At 40.4% G+C, this 19522-nt stretch overlaps 1 protein-coding gene across 6 annotated transcripts in view; it reads left to right on the top strand.

Annotated features, from left to right (window-relative positions):
• LOC121941240 (uncharacterized) overlaps window positions 1-14059 on the top strand; it is a 39407-nt gene extending 25348 nt beyond the window's left edge. The window contains exons 2-4 of one of the 6 annotated variants that reach the window (XR_015776627.1): window positions 10171-10367; window positions 13431-13454; window positions 13564-14059. Coding sequence is in view for 1 of the 6 variants with exons in the window: in XM_088077760.1 (XP_087933886.1) it covers window positions 10171-10367; window positions 13426-13454; window positions 13564-13602 (265 nt within the window). In the remaining 5 variants the exon portion in view is untranslated. The other 5 variants (XM_088077760.1, XR_015776624.1, XR_006105731.2 and 2 more) reach the window with 5 other exon arrangements.
• The last annotated feature ends 5463 nt before the right edge of the window (window positions 14060-19522 follow it).

The raw sequence follows: 19522 nt of genomic DNA, 5'->3' as shown, positions 1-19522 counted from the left end.
CGCACACACACACACACACACACACACACACACCTGCATGACTTCTCCTCTGGCTGCTGTACCAGCACTTTTTCTCAGCAACTCATGACTGTGGGGGGTTTTTGTAGAACGGCATAATCTCGGCGCTGTTTGGAAAAGGAGTTTGATTTGATAAACTCACCCTAAAGTCAAGTGCACAGAACATTTTTGGACAAATAGTTCAAATATTTGAGCGCGCTCCAAGGCTTTATCTCGGTCTGCTAAATCACTGAGTTGTTCCCATGTTTAACAGACATGTTACACAAGGGCAAAGCTAATGTTTTAAGAAAAGTTTTGTGCTTCTGCATACACACTGTTTATCTCACATGTAGCAGGATGAATGAGTAAATAATGTTATGGTGGAGTAGGGGTGGATGGGTTTTTCAGGGCCGTTACTGATGCGATTATTAGGAATCAAGGAGACCATTAACTGATATTTGGAACCAACAAACATTTGCAGTAAAAATGAAAATGTTAGAGTCAACGTTTAGATCAACACAAACTTCAAAATAAAACTTTGTTAAAATGCTTTTAAGCAGCTGTTTAATTGAATACTGCAAAAAAAGCCTTTCAGCCTTATCTTTTCAGAATTAAAAAGCCATTGATCTTCCCATGCTGACACTTTTATTGCATGTTTTAGCGGTCTGTCTTCCTTGGTGATGGTTGACGTTAAGACATGCTCCTTAGAGCAACCATCGAGAGAGAGAGGGAGAAAGAAATTTTAACACACACACACAAGAAAAGGTTCTTTGATAATGAAGCCCAAAGTTACTTGACAATTTTCTGGTTTCTCAGTGAAGTGTATGAATTTCACTGCAGACTGAAGCCTCCACAAAAAAAAACAAACAGAGTGATGGCTGAATCATATGAGCAGGCCCACTGTGGGTCAGCATGCACATCGGCAGGTCCGTGTTTTATACATCTGGTGTATGAAATGTCTTTATCATCACGGTGCTGTATTTTTATAAATTATGGTCATCTGGTCATGCCTGCAACCAGGCAACATCTCACTTCCTCTTTTTGCAGTTCTCGTACAACTGAAATTACAATCAGTAATTACAATTAGACAAAACTTCAGAGTCGAGGATCATGATGTTTGATATGACTTCAGTAATATCTGCTCTCACTTCAGCAGCTCCAGTCTGGTGCACAGCAGCTTTCGGTGTTGATAGACGTGATGTGTAACCAATCAGATAGTACTGTGGGCGGGACAGAGAAGTGGCTTCCTCAGAGCCGAAGTAGCCAATTTGTTTCATTGGCTGCCAGATGAAAACAATAACTATTCATATCGTAACAAGTTGGACATTTCGATAATCTGTCAAACCTTAACTGTGTTCATGCTTAAAGCTGCACTTAGTGTTATTTCGGTTTTAACGCAAATCATAAAAAATAATTGTTTAATGTAACAGATTCATTTTATTTTGTTTTCACCTGACTTTTATTTTATAAGGAATATTCCCTTCGAGATTTAAAATCCCTTTTGCGAGGGAGTCCTGCCCAAAACAGCAGCACAAAGAATATGGCTACAGTTACCACCTAACTCAGCTCTAAGCATCACTGAGCTTCTTTTTGTGGCTTTTGGGTTTTTTTTTTGTTTCCCAGCTTGCACACAAGCTCAAAAAAGTGGAAACCACAAACATAAAATGGAAAAGACCTCAAGTGACTGTTGAATAAAATTGCAAGAAACCCAGATAATTCTCCCTCCTAAAGCTAATGCACACACAATAAATACTGTGAATCAATAATACATACATTTGTCAGATGGCCAGAAATAAGGCTCATGTGGGATGCCTGTGTCACTACTGCTAGAAGTTTAAATTATGCAAACAAGTTAGCCATAACAACTTGATAAACTGTTATGCTACCGCTGTATTTCTGTTTTGCTCCCGAGTGCTCAAATATCAGTTAATTCAGCTTTAAATCCCCAGTCTTGTGCAAAATTGGCCAAACATTGCATACCCACTATCTGTGGCAGATGCTGACATGGGCGTTGTCTTGAGAACAATGAACAGATGTTTTTTTTTTTTTTTTTGGATTTGGTTCTGCTGCTAATATAATCAATCACATTTATGTGAGTGTGAGCACATGTCTGACTGTGGTGCGTGTTCTCCTGTAAGAGCTGCACCTGTGTCACTGTAGTTTTCTGTGTTTGTTAGTGTCCTGTGTTCAGCCACACAGCCTTCTCCTCGCTCTCTCATGGTTTGTCGGCACTTGTGTGTTCGCTGGTTCCCCTCAGATCAACTGCAGAGTTTTAAGTGTACAGGACAGCATGGTTTCCCTCAGCTCTTTCAGCCCGGTCATGCGTCTACCACAGAGAATTTCTGTCTGAGCCGAGGCAATTACAGCACACATCCAAAGCCATCGTAGCCAGGAACCAAATGAAGGAGTCTTTGATAGGCCCCGACTGATGCATATTTACTTTTTACGACCAACCAAGTAGTAAACAGCTTGCCTTGTTGGCGCTGGAGCGAGACTTTAAATACAGGCCTGTTCGAGCACAAACATACACGTAAACACACACGTGTGCGCACACAAATGGACAAAGACTCTGAAGAAATCAAGAGAAAACTTTACTAACATCTTTCCCTCTGCCAGTTCAGCAAACACCACAGAAATATCCACGACTAAGTGACACTGCCAGCTCGATCTGTTGCCAGTCACTGATTTCATAATCAGGTTTGTCGAGCTACGCCTGACTGTTTTTTTTTCTTGTGTGTGTGTGTGTGTGTGTGTGTGTTTTTTTGTCGGAGCTGCAGACACAGCAGCAGCAGCAGCAGTAGCCTCCAATTGAAGCCATGTGTGGTGGAAAAACAGGCCTCAGTTTGTGGAGAGATTGCATGCTTGGAGTGGGAGGGAGCCTACCGGTCATGGAGGTCACGATCCGAACACGCCAACTCCTCTTGGCCTTCTCACACGCCATGCTGACGGATGCATCTCAATAGTCAGTTTAGGAATCCCTCCCGAACCTCCTTCACTCCCTCCTTCCCTTTATCTGAGCTAAGTAAGATGTATCACTACATTCTGCTGCAGCTCCCACCTGCTGTTTATACATGTTTTTATTGTTTTTATGGGGAGACTTTTGGAACAATGCTGATCAAAAAAAGGCAGGACGTAAATGACCCCAAGTGAGCTTTTGTTCCTATAAGATCACTGCGTATAGGATGTGCCACACTTTTTTCTTTTTTTTTTTTTTTAAAAGGCAGCAGGTTTAGTTGAGTTTGGTATGAGACTTTATTAGCTCTACTATTAGCAGCAGGGATACATCCCAGCGTCCTCAGATGAACCCACTGTTATTGTGTCTGAGTTCCTCCTCCACTACATCTCTCTCACACACAGATACTTTACATATAATCTATTATCTTTCATATTTTTTACCATCGCTTCTTCTACACTACCTCCTTTTATCCTCATTTTCTTTCTGAGAGTCTTTCCCTTTGAGTCATAATGTTATCAGCGTAGCCACAGCTATTAGCTAATAGCTGAGATAGTTTCTACTATCAGATTCAGAGATAGCCTACGCCTGGCTTTAATGCAGCGGTGCCATTTCCCCTCATGCATTATAATGGATCATGTTCCTGTCAGCGTAGAGGGCCAGGTCATTTTTTTTTAATATCTCCATTGTTCCTACAGGAGATGAGTCAGTGCTTCTATAAAGATCACATTCAAATGATTTAGCATCAAGTAACTTTTGACGTGAAATTCCCAAATCTGTTTAGTCTCATGTATCTGATTCTGCTCCATTTCTAAGAAAAGCTCAGTAATGATTGATTTTTCATGAAATTACATCCCCAGCAAAATTACATTAATGCTATGCAAAGTGGATTATTGTTAATGGGACTTGAGAAAAAGCTTGATGCCTGCTCCCTTCATCCGTCACGTGTGAGGGCTGGTTTATCAGGACTGAGTGATCTAATGAGCTGAATAATGAAGCTCAGACCCAACGAGCTCTGGTAATGACTTTTTAATGCTCTTTAGTTACCTTACCGAGGTGTGATTGGTTGAGACAGGGGCCTCGTGTTTTATCTCTCTGATCAATTCTAACGCTGCTCGACGTGGCAACTCGGCCTCTGACTGAACTCACCAGAAACTCTGCTTCTTCCTGTGATTTCCCTCCAGCCTCTCTGCTTGTTTCCTCCACGTTTCCAAAGCAGATTCATAAAGCCCCGGGGCAAAGCAAGCACAGTTGCGTCTTCGCAGGGTGAATCTGCAACCACTCATATCCATCAGCTTTATATGCAATAAAATAAAAATTAACATATTCGGTGAGAGAGAGGTTAAACTTCTTAGTGGCTAAACTGTTACAGTATGAATTGGGAGCACATGTTTGATGATTGGTTTAGGGAAGTTGGCTGCAGCCCACAAATTCTGGCCCTCTAATCAGAGATCTGTGATAGGGCCGAAAGGAAGACCCGTCCTAACGCCGGCTTTGCTTTTTTTATACAGAACCAAACAATGCAGGCATAAAGCTGCCCCAGTGTGTGATTTTAGATAGCAGACCAGCGTTCAGAAGCAAAAGAGACGTGACAGGCATGACGTGTAACAGCATCAGCCTCTAGTATGACATATAATATACACATGTGGGCATTTTTGTTTGCTATTCTTTAAAGTCATCGCACACATAACACATCTTCAAAATGTCAAACCTGTCCCGTCCTGTCGGCTGTCCCTTTTACACAGATGTTGATTCAGTGCTGTTATTGCCTCTGCTGCTGGATTAAAGCAGGGTTCCCATATATTCTCATGGACAAATTTTCAAAACTTCTCCATGACTTTTCAAGGACCCATAACAAACGTTTCATGACTATTTGTGATGTATAACAGAAACATTCCTCTCTATCTCAACAATGCAGTACTATTTAAAATAGTAGTGGGTGTAGTATTGCTATGGCAACTTTGAATTTCACGTTAAATCACAGTGTCACAACATTATTTTTCTCTTATTTTAATTTTCTCTTATTTTCTCATTAAAATTTTATTCAAACACATTACCAGCTAGCTGACATACATGGAGGGAGAGATGAAATGTGGGAGAAAATCAAGAAACCTACGTGATTGTACGCAAAACGTCACACATCGACGTATGTTAGAGCTACGTTACATTAACAGCTACAGAAAAAAATGTTACATACCGTGAAAGGTTATCCACAGAGGATTACTGTAACAATTTATTTCAATAAGCACAAACATTTTTAAAAAAAAAAACATCAAAGATTTTACCAATTCCATAACTTTCCAAGGCCTGAAAAACAATATTGTAAAATTCCATGACTTTTCCAGGCTTTCCATGGTTGTTGTTGTTTATGGTGAGAGAACTCTGCTCATTCTGCGATTGTATCTTTTATTCAGAACAGCAAGGCGGATTAACGGTTTCGACGTTCCCGCCTTAAATATGCAACCTAAAAAGGGGATTTCAGATGTTGGTTAAAAATCCAACAAGTACTTTGTCTAAAGCATACTGACCGCTTTCTCGAAAATAAGTAGTTTGTATGACGTGTTGTTGAATCATGTCAGAAGGCAAACGTGTACAGAAAGGTCAAACTCGAAGGTGGAGTGAAGCCTGCCGTTACAGAGCAGGGGAACATGAGATAATTGTTTAAATATGAGGACAACAGTGGACACTTACTGTCACTTCTGGAAGACATAATGTTGCACTCATGCTTGTAGTCTCTTAAACAACCTTTTTTAGGCATTCTGCTGTTGTAAAACACTCCCTCAAAAAGGCTGTCCCTCTGAAACAGCTTCACATTTCAAAAGAGCTTTGCACACTTTAGTGACTACAGCAGCATGACAGAGTGGCATCCATAAACCAACGCTTCTTTAATGCAATTTGACTTGTACTTTCTCACACACACACACACACACACACACACACATTCTCACATACTTACATATTTCTCTGTCTCTCTTGTTTCTCCGTCTTTCTATCAACACTTTGCCTGTGTTTTGTGGGAGCAGGGTGACGAATCACAGCGGCACCGATGTGCGAGATGCAGGGTGACGTCAGTGCTGAGCGTCCGGGTTCAGATGTGAATCTCACGCCCGCGGTCACCAGCACATATATCACAACATCTCCTGTGTAAACACTGCCAACTGCCAAGAGAGTAGAATTACATGAGAAATGCGTTTCAGCAGATGGTGCGGCTTTGTCACCTGTGAGAGAAAATGGACTCAAAGAAAGTTTGATATTTTTGATTTTAGGTTACAGAATGCCACTTGAGCTCCGTATTATATCTTCTGTCCTTCTGCCTTTTGTCGGACAAGCAGTTCCACCGGGCTGCGTGAATGAGGTCATTTTGTTCGCCTGAGTGTGCAAACATTGCACTTTCTAAATGTGGTGACTTGTTCACACCTTCAGCCTCGTGTAAAATAATAACTTCCATCAGGCAGTAAATTATGTGCGTTTGGACTCACACAAACTGGAGACATGACATTCAGCTTTCACAAACTACAAATGACAGCGACTCAAGTTAAGTTGCTTTAGGCGTTTGGAAAATATGTCACACTGAACACTTAAAGTCACAGAGACAATCGTCTTGTCCCGATAGTTTTATGATATTCTTTATCTGCAGTGGATTATTTATATACCATGCAGCTGAAACCATTAGACAGAATATGAAACCATTTCCCTAATGAGTTAACCCTTTGAACCCTGAGCAAATTGGTTTGATTTCTTTTGAAAACATGTTTAGTGAGTCAGTGAGCAAGAGTGACAAGAAATGTCCCACACATTGCAAGAAATTAGTAAAAGGTGACGATAAAAAGACCCAAAAATTATTCTTTAATAAAGGGGGGGAAAAACTATTTCTATAATTATTTTAATTATATATTTAAAATTATTCTACCGAAAAAAATGCATACAAATATTTTTTCAATTTTCAGCACCCTTTCTAGGTCATTTTCTTTTGTGTTTTTTTTTTTACATTATACATACATTGTTTTTGCTTGTTTTTAAATAATTTTATTGTATTGTTTTTTCTTACAAATTTCTTGCTATTTTCTGGGCTGTGTTATGGTAAATTGTTCATTGCCTTCTACTCTTGTTTTTGCTGGAAATCCAATGAATTTGCTCAGGTTTCAAAATATTAATCATTTCAGATGTTTTTTTTTTAGCAAAATTTGCCAATATTTGCTGATTCTAGCCTCTCTAAATTTGAAGATATACTGCCTTCACTGAGAATAAAATAAAAACCTTTGGCCTTGGAGTAATGGTAAATAAATTTGAATGTGTTTTTGAAGGTACTTAAAGACATTTAAGAAAAGTAAAAAAAAAAACCATTAAATAGAGTAGACTAAAATACACAATAGAATAGACACAACAGTAAAATTTACACCACATTAATCTCACATTAAAAACAGTTGTGATGATGATTAAAATAATTATTAGTTGCTCTTTTAACCTGCCGTATGTGATTTTTGTTTGACACATTTTTACTTATTTTCTCCTCTGCTCTGTGTGCTACCCTGTACTGTGATTTACCCTGCTTGCCAAAAATACGTCACGTCATCACAATGTTCATTTAAAGCTGGCGATAATGTCACCAATCAATTATTTCCCATATCGAGCTCTCACACCCAGCAAGCAAACACTGACTCACAGACATGTCAGAGGGCATGACCACTCCCTTTTATTCACTCACTTCACCATTTTTTTCTTTTCTTTCACACTCGACACACTCCGACTCATGCATGCAAATGAACAACAACACAAACACATACACACGCACACACACACTCAGGCAATCCCTCATTCCTACAACTGTTCAGTGAAGCACAACTTCACGTTCCACATCTCACAACCTAGACAAACATATTTATTCATGATTCCTTTGCAGGGCGGGGCGGTTAACGCTGGTTGGTAGGACAGACATATTTCTCTGTCTGGAAGGATTTTGCATGCCTACGTTAGGTTGTACAACATGTGCTGTGGCTGTACACATAAACAGCAGGGCTGCGGAGGACACGCAGTTCCTTTACGTTATGATGTACACATGCCATGGAGATCCTGTCAGCACACTTTGTAATGCTCGTTTATGTATCTGCAAGTGTAGACAGGAGTGGAGCTTTGACTTCTAAAAAAAAGACCTTGTGAAATTTCTTTGTAATTATCAAGATTACAAAATGTACTGATGATAGTGCTTTCGGGTACAATCTGTTCTCCTGCAGCGGTGATTATAGATGGAAGTCTGTAATTCAATCAAGTGGTAACGTAGCACAAGAAGAACATGTGTGCATTGTACGTGCATTGCAAACTACAAATGCATGACATTTTCACGTTTTATTTGAATCATTCTAAAGTGACGTAATATACCAGCTGACTTTTTCTTGTAGAGGTGGAGGGGCTGGTGGATAGAGTGTCACCTATAGGCAAGATACCTGCCACGCTGCAGACCACTGTTTGAGACCAACAAACCTTTTTATTTTGGTGACCCTTTGGGTGTTTCCACCGGTGTTTGTGGCAACGAACGCAAGTTTGTTTCACTGAACCTAGGTGGTTTTTGCGGCACATTGTGGTGTTTCCCAGCATCGTTTGACCTTTTAGGGGTTTTTTGCTTAATCTGGGTGTTTTTAGTGGCACATTGCAGCATTTACCTGTGCCATTTGTAGCACAGAAACTGAGTGTTTCATAATGTTGGCGATCCCAAACAGTCTCTGTTCTCAAACCACGTGTTCTTTATCGACACACTGGAAGCCTTTCCCAGCGGCTTTTAAGCAGTCGAACACGAGTGTTTTTCAGTGACCCTTCCCTGTTTTTCCACCAGCTTTGTGCCACCAAATCAAGGTGTTTTATGCCAGAACATGATCTTTTCTCTAACCATAACCAAGTAGTTTTTGTGCCTAAACCTAACTACACCCTCACCACAGCAATACTGAGAATCATAAAGTTTCAACACATCCGCTAAAAAATAATGTACAAATGTAACATATCTGTGCTTTACAGAAACACGGATTGTAGACTTTTTCTCTGGCAATTGGGTTGTATAAAGGTAATCTGTAATCATTGGCATGTACTCTATAATAACTATTAACAAATGCAGATACAGCAATAGTTAATCTTTTTGGGAAATAACTATTTTTTTACTTTGTGTTTTCAGATTGATACCACTCTCACATTTTTTAAATATACAGTAAGGCTGCATCCATCAGTCGCTTAGCTTGTATTTTGTATTTGTACAAAACCTTAGGCATAAAAAAGACATTAGTTTTATTTTATTGGCTCTGAGCTGTTTCTAGTAAAACAGAGAAAACTGCCTCAAAGTGCAAAAACATAGCATTAAAACAACTAATCGTCGTGTTTATTTAAAAAAATAAAACTGATCTGGATTTCTTTCTTGTGAAGGAACTCCAGATGTGGTTCTCCAACCATTTTAACTATCAAATCAGGTGTGAGGAGATGCTGACGACATGAAAAGCGATAAAGGGGAGACTGTTGAGACTCAGCCCTAACCTCCTCCTCACTGCTCAACAATCCTGTCATTATTCCTTTCCCAGCAGGGTGGGCCTGGAATTTTCCCCTGCAAAACGGCACAAACAACAACAACAAAAGATAATAATACATGGTGACGCTCCGGTCTTTCAAGAGGGAAGTTGTAAAAAGGGTTTGTTTTTCTGTGTCTCCCCATGTGGACCCACCCAGCACCATCAGGCCATCTACAGTGGGAAAACAAATCAAACAAGCCTCTCTGACCTGAAACCCCCTCAGAAACAGAGACAAAACACAACCGTGTCTAATTTGCTTATTATTTGCAAAAACAAAACCCAGATCTCCTCATGGTGCACGTTCTCCTCGGCTGGCATTTTATAGCGAGATATCCAGCAACGCAAGCAGACGGTTTGCGTTCCCCTTGCCATTTCAAACAAGCACTGTTTTCTTTTTGCCCCTGAGTTGCTTTAAACAAACTGACCAGGTAGCTGGCTCTGCATGTTCCAGCCAGACTCCACATCTGCTGCATCCTGCTGATCTGTGCAGCAGAGAAGTCTGCAGAGTCATTCCTCACGCCCCGCAACTTTAATATTTTTAGATATCATCTTTCCTCCCAGGGTTACACGAGTGGCTTGAAGTGCATCATAGATTATTTTCAGATCAGTTCCACCGTAAAGGTTTTGTTCAGACGAGTAATGCACCCCACATCTCTCTTTTCCTCTTTCTTTCAGGTCACAGGTGCTCCGCAGCTGCTGTGGACGGAGGCATCTGGAGGATGTTGGAGGAGATACAGAGGGCGGAGAGGCGCAGGGTGGATCCAGCTTCTGCCCCGGCTGTGGTGGGGAGGGTTCCTGGCACCGTGATTTGATGCACAAAGAGAAACAAAAATCACATTGCCAGGGATTTCCACTCCTTCACAGCTCAGCAGGTGACCCGCCCGTGTTATATTTCCACAGTGGGATGCTTGTGTGTAGTCTGCTTGGCTGTTATTATCAGACCCTGGATGTTGCTATGGAGTCAAACGAACAAATACTGGGTTGAGAGGTTTAGACGGATACTGTGATCAACTCTCTCGGTGGACTTCGAGAGGTTAACTCTGATTCTCACACGGAAAAATGCATTTAAGGCTGCAGATAAATGTGCAGCTGTCTGAAATTTAAACTCTCTGTTCTCCCATTTCAAATCAGCCAGGAAGTCGATGCATACGAGAGCTTTACACTCTTTAGAGGCCGATCACGTTTCAGCTTTTGGAACTTCAGATTTATAAACAAGGAGATGATTTCAGTGTTTCAACTGAAGACTAGGATCCTTCGTTGGCAGAAAACTTTGAAAAATAATACAAATGAGCCCTGTCGAAACCTCAGCGTCATTAGCATTTCAGGCTTCAAAACGTGCCAAACTTTACACCGAGCAGTCACGTAAAGGTCTGCGTGAGTCTCTTTTCCCTCAAAAGCCAGCCACCCACTTGCTAAAGGCACAGAGCTTAGCTAATTGGTGAGCATTGATCCCTGCTATGTGTTGTTCACAGTGGCTAAGTTCAGTGCCTGAGGTGAAATAGTTGATTCGACGGAGGGGATTTGTTCCGGTGAATGGAAAGAACTTGATGATCTCGGATATGAAGAAAGGAGGAGGGAGGAGGAGTGACGAGAGATTAGGTGGAGAGGGAGGGAAGGAGGTGAGAAGACAGAACAGATCGTGGTCTCGTTTTGGAGCTCCGTAGGGTTAAATGTGTTGCTGTGGACCAAATGAGGTTGTGATTGTGCAACAGGTCCATATGTGTGACAAGCTGTACCTTTTTATATATATATATTTTTTTTTAACTGTGTTTGCCTGAAGCACCTTATCTCACCAAATGCGTCTGGCAAGAATCATCATGCAAAATATATCCAATGGCGTTTCATCGAGACGGTTTGACCCAGGTTTAATGTGGACTTCGAAATGCCACAGGTTGTACTGCGATTTAAGGAATGTGGTGCTAAATGTCAAACCCGTCGGGGCATGCCCAGTTCATGTCCAACTGAGAGTGCTCAGGACGGGTGTGCCAGTGTTTAGGTGCCACACGGCAGCCTGGACTTATGTGCTGGAGAAGAAACCTGCATGCACCTGGTTAACCATTTGATGACCCCCTCCCCAAACTGTGATTGTCTAATATTCCTAAGCTTTGAATTTCTCCACAAGCAAGATAGATTTTCACAATTAAAAGAGTTTGTTTTTAGATCTTTCTCCCAGCCCCCAAAAACCAAGAGCAAAAGTGTACTGAATTAATTAAGGCTAAAGCAAACTACAAATGTTGGCAAGGATGTAGATTTAATGTCAGGGGGGGTCACATATGAATTTGGGGGTTTAGGGTCCTCCTCCAGAAATATTTGAGCATCACACACTTAATTTCCTGCATTCTAGCGAAGTCTTCTGCATCAATTTATGGTGGAAATGTTTAATTTCATCTAAATATTACGCCTCTGCTACTTTCATGTATATATTGGGGGGGTACAAATGTACATGTTGTAAATATTGAAAGGCAAGTCCCCCCCGTCCCCCCTAATCTATACGTCCATGGATGTTAGCATGTGACTCACTTACTAGTGTTATTTATACTTTATTTAATCGAGAAGTTACATTTAGATCGTGTTCTCTTTTACAAGTGAGGCCTGAGTACAGAGTAAATAAATAAATAGAAAATAATAATAATAATAATAATAATAATAATAATAATAATAAATAATTTTTATATTGTACTTTGGTGTATTTATGTGAAACAGTTTACTTCCTTGGACCCAACACGTTTTTAAAAAGTCAAATTAAATATCAAATCAAATATCTACAGGCTCTATTTCCAAGATTATTTTTTTCTACAGGAACATTTAGTGTAAGACAGTCCAGAGAACCGATTTTTCTAAGTATAACGTCTCAGCCTCAGGAGTGACAAAAAATAAGAACACTGAAGTATTTCTTAATTGATGAATGAATGAGAGTGCTGATCTCACCTGACAAAGATGGAGGGCCAGCCCACTTTCTGATATAATAGTAGTATTATTTCCATGGCCAAGGAGAGACCTTCATCGTTAACGAACGTCATCAGCCTGTGGAGTTACAGCTTATGTCAGAGTGCAGGCCAACGTCAGCAGCTCTGTCCCGCTCTTTATTAGATTTGGGAACATTTACTCTTCTGAAGCCGCGTTCGTCTCTTAATTCTGCAACTTTTATTAGTATCAGTGCCAAACAAAAATGAGGATGCAAAGCTCGACAGGAGTAACTGCTGTCGGGTTTGGTGATCGGTAAATTTACACACTCACGTGTTAGTTTTCACTGTTCCAACATGAACATCATGTCATCCTTTCTGTTGGATTTAACAGTGCGGTGTGCATGCGAGGCATTTTTAAAGGGAGCGATATCCGGGCTGTGCCCTCCCGTGCCTACTGAACTGGTATCAGTGTCTTTCCTAAAAACTGGCTCAGTTCAGCAGGAACAGGAGTGGAGTCCACTAACTGACAGGATCTTTGTCCCGTGTTTCCACACCAACTTCCACTGAACACGCAACAAGACAGCCCAACCCAGATTAAACATGTCTGCTCTCGTGTTTAGATGACCACACCCAGCGCAGAGCGGTACGGTGTGCTCGCCTCGAGTCATTGGCCCCGATGAAAATCAAACCCGAGCCCTCCAACCTGTCAGACGACGGCACTGAACCCTTTAGTGTATGCAAGGCGGTGCAGCTCGAGTTTAAGATGACTGTCCTTTTCTTTGCTAAAGTATGAATGTTTCATGAGCAGATTTACCATTTTTTTTGCTTGATAGGTAGGCCCTGGCGTCCTGAGCCGTTGTTTGAATACTGTTACATACTGATGCCGTCGATCTTGTTGTTGTGCTCAGCCTTCATGTTTATTTCAACATTGTTCCCTTGAAAAAGCTGCAAACACGTCTCACTCTTTGCCCATGTCTCTCTCTCTCTCTGACTGTCTTTTTTCTGTCTTTCTGTGCTGTCAAAGGCCAGACTGAGAGTGGAGTTCATTGTCAGGTAATCCCAAAGAAATGTCTGCTGCATCTGTGTAATTGATGTCACCCAGCAGTCCCCATTATCAGTGACTGGGAATGTGTGCGATATTGCCTCCTCCCCCCCTCTCCAGATAACTCACAGCCACCAAAGGAAAAGTGCTTCATCTTGAAGATTTCATACCCACGGGAAAGTGAAAGCTCATTAGCAAGCATGATGAATCTGCTCTTATCCAGCGACTCCAGTGATCGTGGTTGGCACCATAAAATTATATTTCTGTTACTCTGAATTTCTGTGGATAAATGTTTCATTCAAAGCTTGAGGAGATTACCCAAAGAAAGGTTCGCAAGTTGTTTTTTTCATCGTGTCAGCGTTGTGATATTGACTTCAGGGCATTGTTCCAGCCAAGTGGTACCACTGACAAGTTAGCTATGATTTGTGTAAGCATTTAATCTACCTGAATGTAGAAGACAACGGTGCATGAAGTGCATTATTCTAAATGTCACTAAGTTTCTAACTACTTTCATTTGGGAGCATGATTCATTTTGATGTTATAGGTGCAACCAATGTTTCATTTCATAACTAATGCAGCCATGATTTAATAAAGTTTAAATGAGCCCGAAAGAGAATTCTAGCTTTTTTTAAAAAAAAAAAAAAGATAACATCGTTTATCCCGAGGAGGGAAACATGCTGCAGCAGGAAAGGCGCAGACAAATAAAAAGGTTGTGAAAAAGGCACGATGTGAAATGAAGATAAATGTGAAATTATCTCTGCGACGCTGAGAAACGATGAAAAGAGGTTTAATTACAGATAATTATCTAATTGTTGAGTTTTTGGGGGGTTGCCATGTGTTTACCAGTTAGGTTCAAAGCGACTATTGAGGACACTGAGGTCATGAGTTCAAGTTGAGTGTTTTAGGAACCTGGAGCCAATTCATATTTGTAATTGCGGTATATTTTTCAGGTAAAACTACATTAATTCTGCCTCCACCTATAAAGTTGTAAGACGATTGACAACTTAATCGTGCTTTTTATTTCACACGTTCTCCTTCCAATGTCAAAACCTGACTTCTGCAATACCCACAATGCAACCTGACTGCCGACAGTTCGGTCAGAGATCGTGTGTGTTGTGACAGTAATGGCTAATGTAGCTTCTAGCAGAAATTATGTGGGCTACAGAGGTCACATGCAGAAGTTCTCCCTCAGACATGTAAACAGACTTTGATGTGTAAAAATTGATGCAGTTGCCCTTGAATAAAGAAATATTTGTTTTTTGGTTGAGAAAATTATTTCTCTTTTAGGTAAAAAAAAAAAAATATTTGAAACTGGATTGTCTGAAAAATGCATCGCAGAAAGGCTAAAAACAAGACTTTATATTTTAGCTTATGAAATGTTTTATGGTTTTACAAGACCTTCATGTTTGAAATCAAATGTCTAGACAATCTCAGTGAACGGTAAATGGATTAAAAAAATCCAAATAATGTAAAATGTGTGCCCTTTTCAGCCAAATTAGCGTGTATGGTTTTTTGTTTTTTTTTATTTGGGAAAAGCTATTCATATAAGGCCATAAACTGCATTTGCAGTGCAAAGCCCTGTACACGACTCTGCAGACAGTAGACTAGTATGACTTTCTGTTTCGAAATGGATCGGGCTGAGACAAGAGGGAGGTTATTTCTATGAGAAATTGAGAAATTGGTCAAAATCTCACGTTGCTCTTATGCTGAGCTCAGTTGTGTCTTGGAGAAATAGGCTGGAAAAATGAGATTTTATTTTGCCTCTGGAAAGGTATCATGTTTCAGTCATTGCCGATTGGAGCCGATTTGAGCTGGAGATGATAAATATTACTGCACACAACTGTGGAGCAGGGTTGCAGGCATATACTGGTTTTAATGTATACGGTGATATGAAAGTTGATGATTATCATACTGTGCACATTTGCTTATCGACAATATTGGGGGCAAAAATGCAACTGGACAGAAAATCTCACCTTTATTTTCTTTTCTTTTTGAAAGGGAGATTTTTTACACATACAAGTATTAATTATAGCAATAAACATTTGCTCAAACCTTCTGTTTTCATTCATTTAAGCGTCATTATGACCGATGATAATAATAATAATTCTATAATACTGCGACACCGTGAAAATACCATGAGATGAGTATCGTACCGCGAAAATCTCTTATTGTTGAGTCATTTGTACCAGGACTGAATGTCGATTGTAATTTTTCCCGTTGAAACAGAAGCCAGATGTTAGTGCAGATCGAAGAGGTTTTTTTGTGCTGTGGAAAAAGGGGCAACAGACTACTTACAGTGTGCTGTCCGGTGGAAACGTTCGGGGGGACTCAGTGAGAAACATCCCCACCAGTGTGAAGGTGGTTTATTGTCAGCGCTGTAGCAGACAATTTCCAGCAAACTGCAAAGAGGTCAAAGTTCAACTTTCTCTGTGAGTTACACTCGTTCCACCGAGTTGCAGGCTGCCTCTTCCGTACATCAAAATTAAAAAACGTGATAATGCACAACCATGAGTTTTCATGAAAACAAACACACACAGACACAGCCGGAGACAGGTCCCCAGACCAAAGCCTCCAGCTCTCCTTTTAGTCTCCATAGCGATGTCAGTATCTCTTTTATCTCCAAGCCTCAAAGGCTGACCAGATTTCATGATGTGGCTGCTTTATTGAGCCTGATCTGCTTTTGTTGCCCCCTTTGCCATTCAATCAGCATCCGTGCGGTTCTGGCCCGTGGCTGTGAGCTTGGCTGCGTAATTTGGTTTAGAGCTGAGCGGGAACATCTGTTCTACAAAGCTTCGGCTCCTTCCATTCCTGAGGCCTCATGGAAAAAACCAAGGCCAGCGGTGCGGCTGCTGCTGCAGCGTGGGACCTCCAAACCTGCACATCACAATCTCGGGTCCAAATCCTCTCAAGAGTAATCTCGGCGATGAGAGCAGAAGAGTGACGCCGCTTTGAAATGCAAGGTTCAAATGTGCGAAGTCGTGTAGGATTTATAGTTGGACTGACAGTGATTAAGAGTATGCTTTATTGATTTCATATGTACAGTAGGAGGTTTTAAACTTTGAGACAAAGTGTTTCATTCAGTGAGATGACTCACATGGAACAGATTTATTATGTGAATACGGAGTATGTGCACTTGTGACATCAGTGTTTCGGTGTTATTAGTGTTATTTAGTCAGAGATCTGTGGTCACGCTCGTAAGAAATGTGCAGACATTTTGTGCCTGTGCCCAAACCCACATCAAGATGGGATTTACAGAGCTGGTTTCCAAAAACAGTGGATTGTATTTATTTTTGACAAATGGTGATTTATATAAACATCTTCAAACCCTGTCATCATTTAAAGGAACAGTTAAACATTTTGAGACGTAAGCCTCTTTGCTTTCTTGCCAAAAATAGATGAGAAGAATAATACCACTCTCCCAAACTGGAGCCAGGAGACAGTTAGCTTAGCTTAGCACAAAGACTGGAAACAAATAGCCTGGTTTTGTCCAGTGATAGAGAGACGAATCAGCCTACCAGTACCTCTAAAACTCAATAAATAACATGTTATGACTTGCATGTTTAATATTGTACCAAAACTAAAATGCCCAAAGAATAGAAGAGTGCTGCAGGAATGTGTCCTTCAACGTGGAAATGAGAAAGCGTGTTTCAAAGTCCATATTTTTTTTAGAGATGCACAATAATACAACATGATCATTTCTGCCAATATCACAAACAGATATATTTTTATTGGCAAAGTGAACATGTACAATGCATCAACCCTAAGATCAAGTTTTATTCTTTTTTGCAAAATATGACATACATTTAAAAGCCTTGCATTTTATGACGTATTTTTTTGCCTTATGGCATCACATCAGGGGCCCTTAATGTTACAATTCCATATTTGGCCACTATTTTAAATCAACTTCAATGCCTGCCACTGTTCCCAGGGGCTTTGTTTTTTGTTGTTGTTTTTTGATGCCTAAATATTGTCTGTGATTACAAGTTCAAGAAATTTTGATCTACGAAACAAAATACATCAGTGATTACCCATGAGCCATGGGTAATCACAATGAATTATAAAGTCTTTATGTGTCTTAAAAAGGTGTTGCTGAAAAGTGATTAAATGAGAATGGGGAATTAAACATCATCACACCAAACAACAAACTTAGTGTCATGTGAATTATAGCCTAATAGACCTTATTTTCTGCAATAATTGAAAAATCCAATGGAAAAATCCTGTTGGTTTTTGATGATGCAATCGTCATCCCTGTAGCTCTCTATTGTAAGAAAAATAAAACTTTTGGTTATATTGCCATTGAATTTTGCACAAACATGTATGATCTCCAGAAGATAAAGTCCAATGTCTTTTTATCAACAAAGAGCCACATTTGAAACTTTGAAAAATCTAAACAGCTGTCAGCCTCAGCTGTTCATTGTGTCAGTGCTAATTAGAAAATGTTAGCATGTTAACACACACAAAAAAGATGGTGAACATGCTGACATTATACCTGCTAAACATCAGCATGTTAACATTGTCACGTTGAGCACGTTGGCACACCGTTGTTATCATTACCTCAAAGCACCGCTGTTCCTCAGTACAATCTCGACAGCCGCTGCGGCTGTCGAGTCTTAGTCTTGTTTCTGAGCGAGTCCCCTGCAGAGCTCTTCCCTAAGAAAACCTGCATCCTTACTTAAGAAACTTTTGGAAACCGAAGGCGAATCATCACCCTTGGAACATCTTTCACAACACAATTAGTTAAGTGGTCACGGTGCTCAGCCAAAGCATAGCAAGAATGAGCAAGGGGATTAAGAAAAGAGAGAAAACTTGCTCACATACATTTCCAAGGTTGGGAGCAAAGTCACTGCACATGGCCGACATCCAGCCCTCGAGAGAGAAAACTTGTTGTCTTTGGTAATTGTCTTCTTCCCTCACAATGAAAAGCACTTTTGTATGCTTGTGGCAATTTTTTCGTCCCGTTGGAACATGCTATTTATTCAAAAACATGCTTAATAACAGACTCTGTGTTGACAGTGCGACCCTCCATCGTTTTAAAACTCATAACGTCTGGCCTTTGTTTCCGCTGTCCCACTATCTGGAATCTGATAAAGAGGAAACAGCTGGGTCCAGAGATGGTGTAGATTTAAAGAGTCCTTCCTCCTGCACATGTACCCACGCTGGCATCAGGGCAAATCTCTCCAGAACAAGCCGTGTACCTCTGAGCTATTCTTCTGCTCAGAAACTGAGGAGAAAAATGCAAGCTGAAGACGACGTGGCGGTGCATTCCCTTTTAATTAAGCAACAACTAAAGATAATTCGTCTTGCCCTGTTCTCTCATCCTTCCTTATTCCTCTATAGCTGTTCTCTTCCCGCTGTGTGTCTCCAGTTTAGAGACTCACTGTGTGTAACGGCAAGGATTTATATATGTGTACGAAAGAGGGAGTTTGGGTATCCTTCCCCCAGGAAATGATTTGAAAATCAGACACCTAATTTCCTTCATTCCAGTGAATTCTTATGCACTTATTTAAGTTTTTTCTGTCTAAATTCACAGTGGAAATGTCTTAAAAAAACAAAAATAACTTAAATGTTTATTGTGTTTTAGCTTGTATATACAGCTATACGTTCCAGTCATATTAACTTGTAACTTTCTTTCCACACTGAGAAAGATAGAAAGAAAAGCAAAACAAAAACAAGCATGTAAAAGAAAAGCAGAACAGTCATGGTTGCAGGTGTTACAGAAAGAAGATCCTACGTATGTGCATCCAGTCCCTTGAAGTTCATACATCCGTTCATTTTCCACTGCGTCATAGATAATCCATTTCTACCACTGGCCATTTGTTGAAAACTAGAAGTACAGCCTTGCAGTTGTATACCTCCGTGATCCAGCCAAGTTGCAGTTACAGTTTACATCCATGTCTGTTAAAACATGGATGCTTCACACACATCAGCAGCACAGACAATCTCTACAATCAACAATTTCAAGGTGGGCACCCAAGATTCGTTTCACTAAATCATTATCTGACATATATTTCCATTGTGTTTTTGCAGAACATTATGATGTCACAGTGAAATTGACCTTTTGGATGTATGATGTCATAAC

This window comes from Plectropomus leopardus, chromosome 5 (genome assembly GCF_026936395.1).
Source record: "Plectropomus leopardus strain MGB_pleo_1.0 chromosome 5, ASM2693639v1, whole genome shotgun sequence".
NCBI classification, from domain to species: Eukaryota; Metazoa; Chordata; class Actinopteri; order Perciformes; family Serranidae; genus Plectropomus; species Plectropomus leopardus.
The sequence above is the reverse complement of the archived record's forward strand: the minus strand, read 5'-3'. Positions and strand labels throughout refer to the sequence as shown.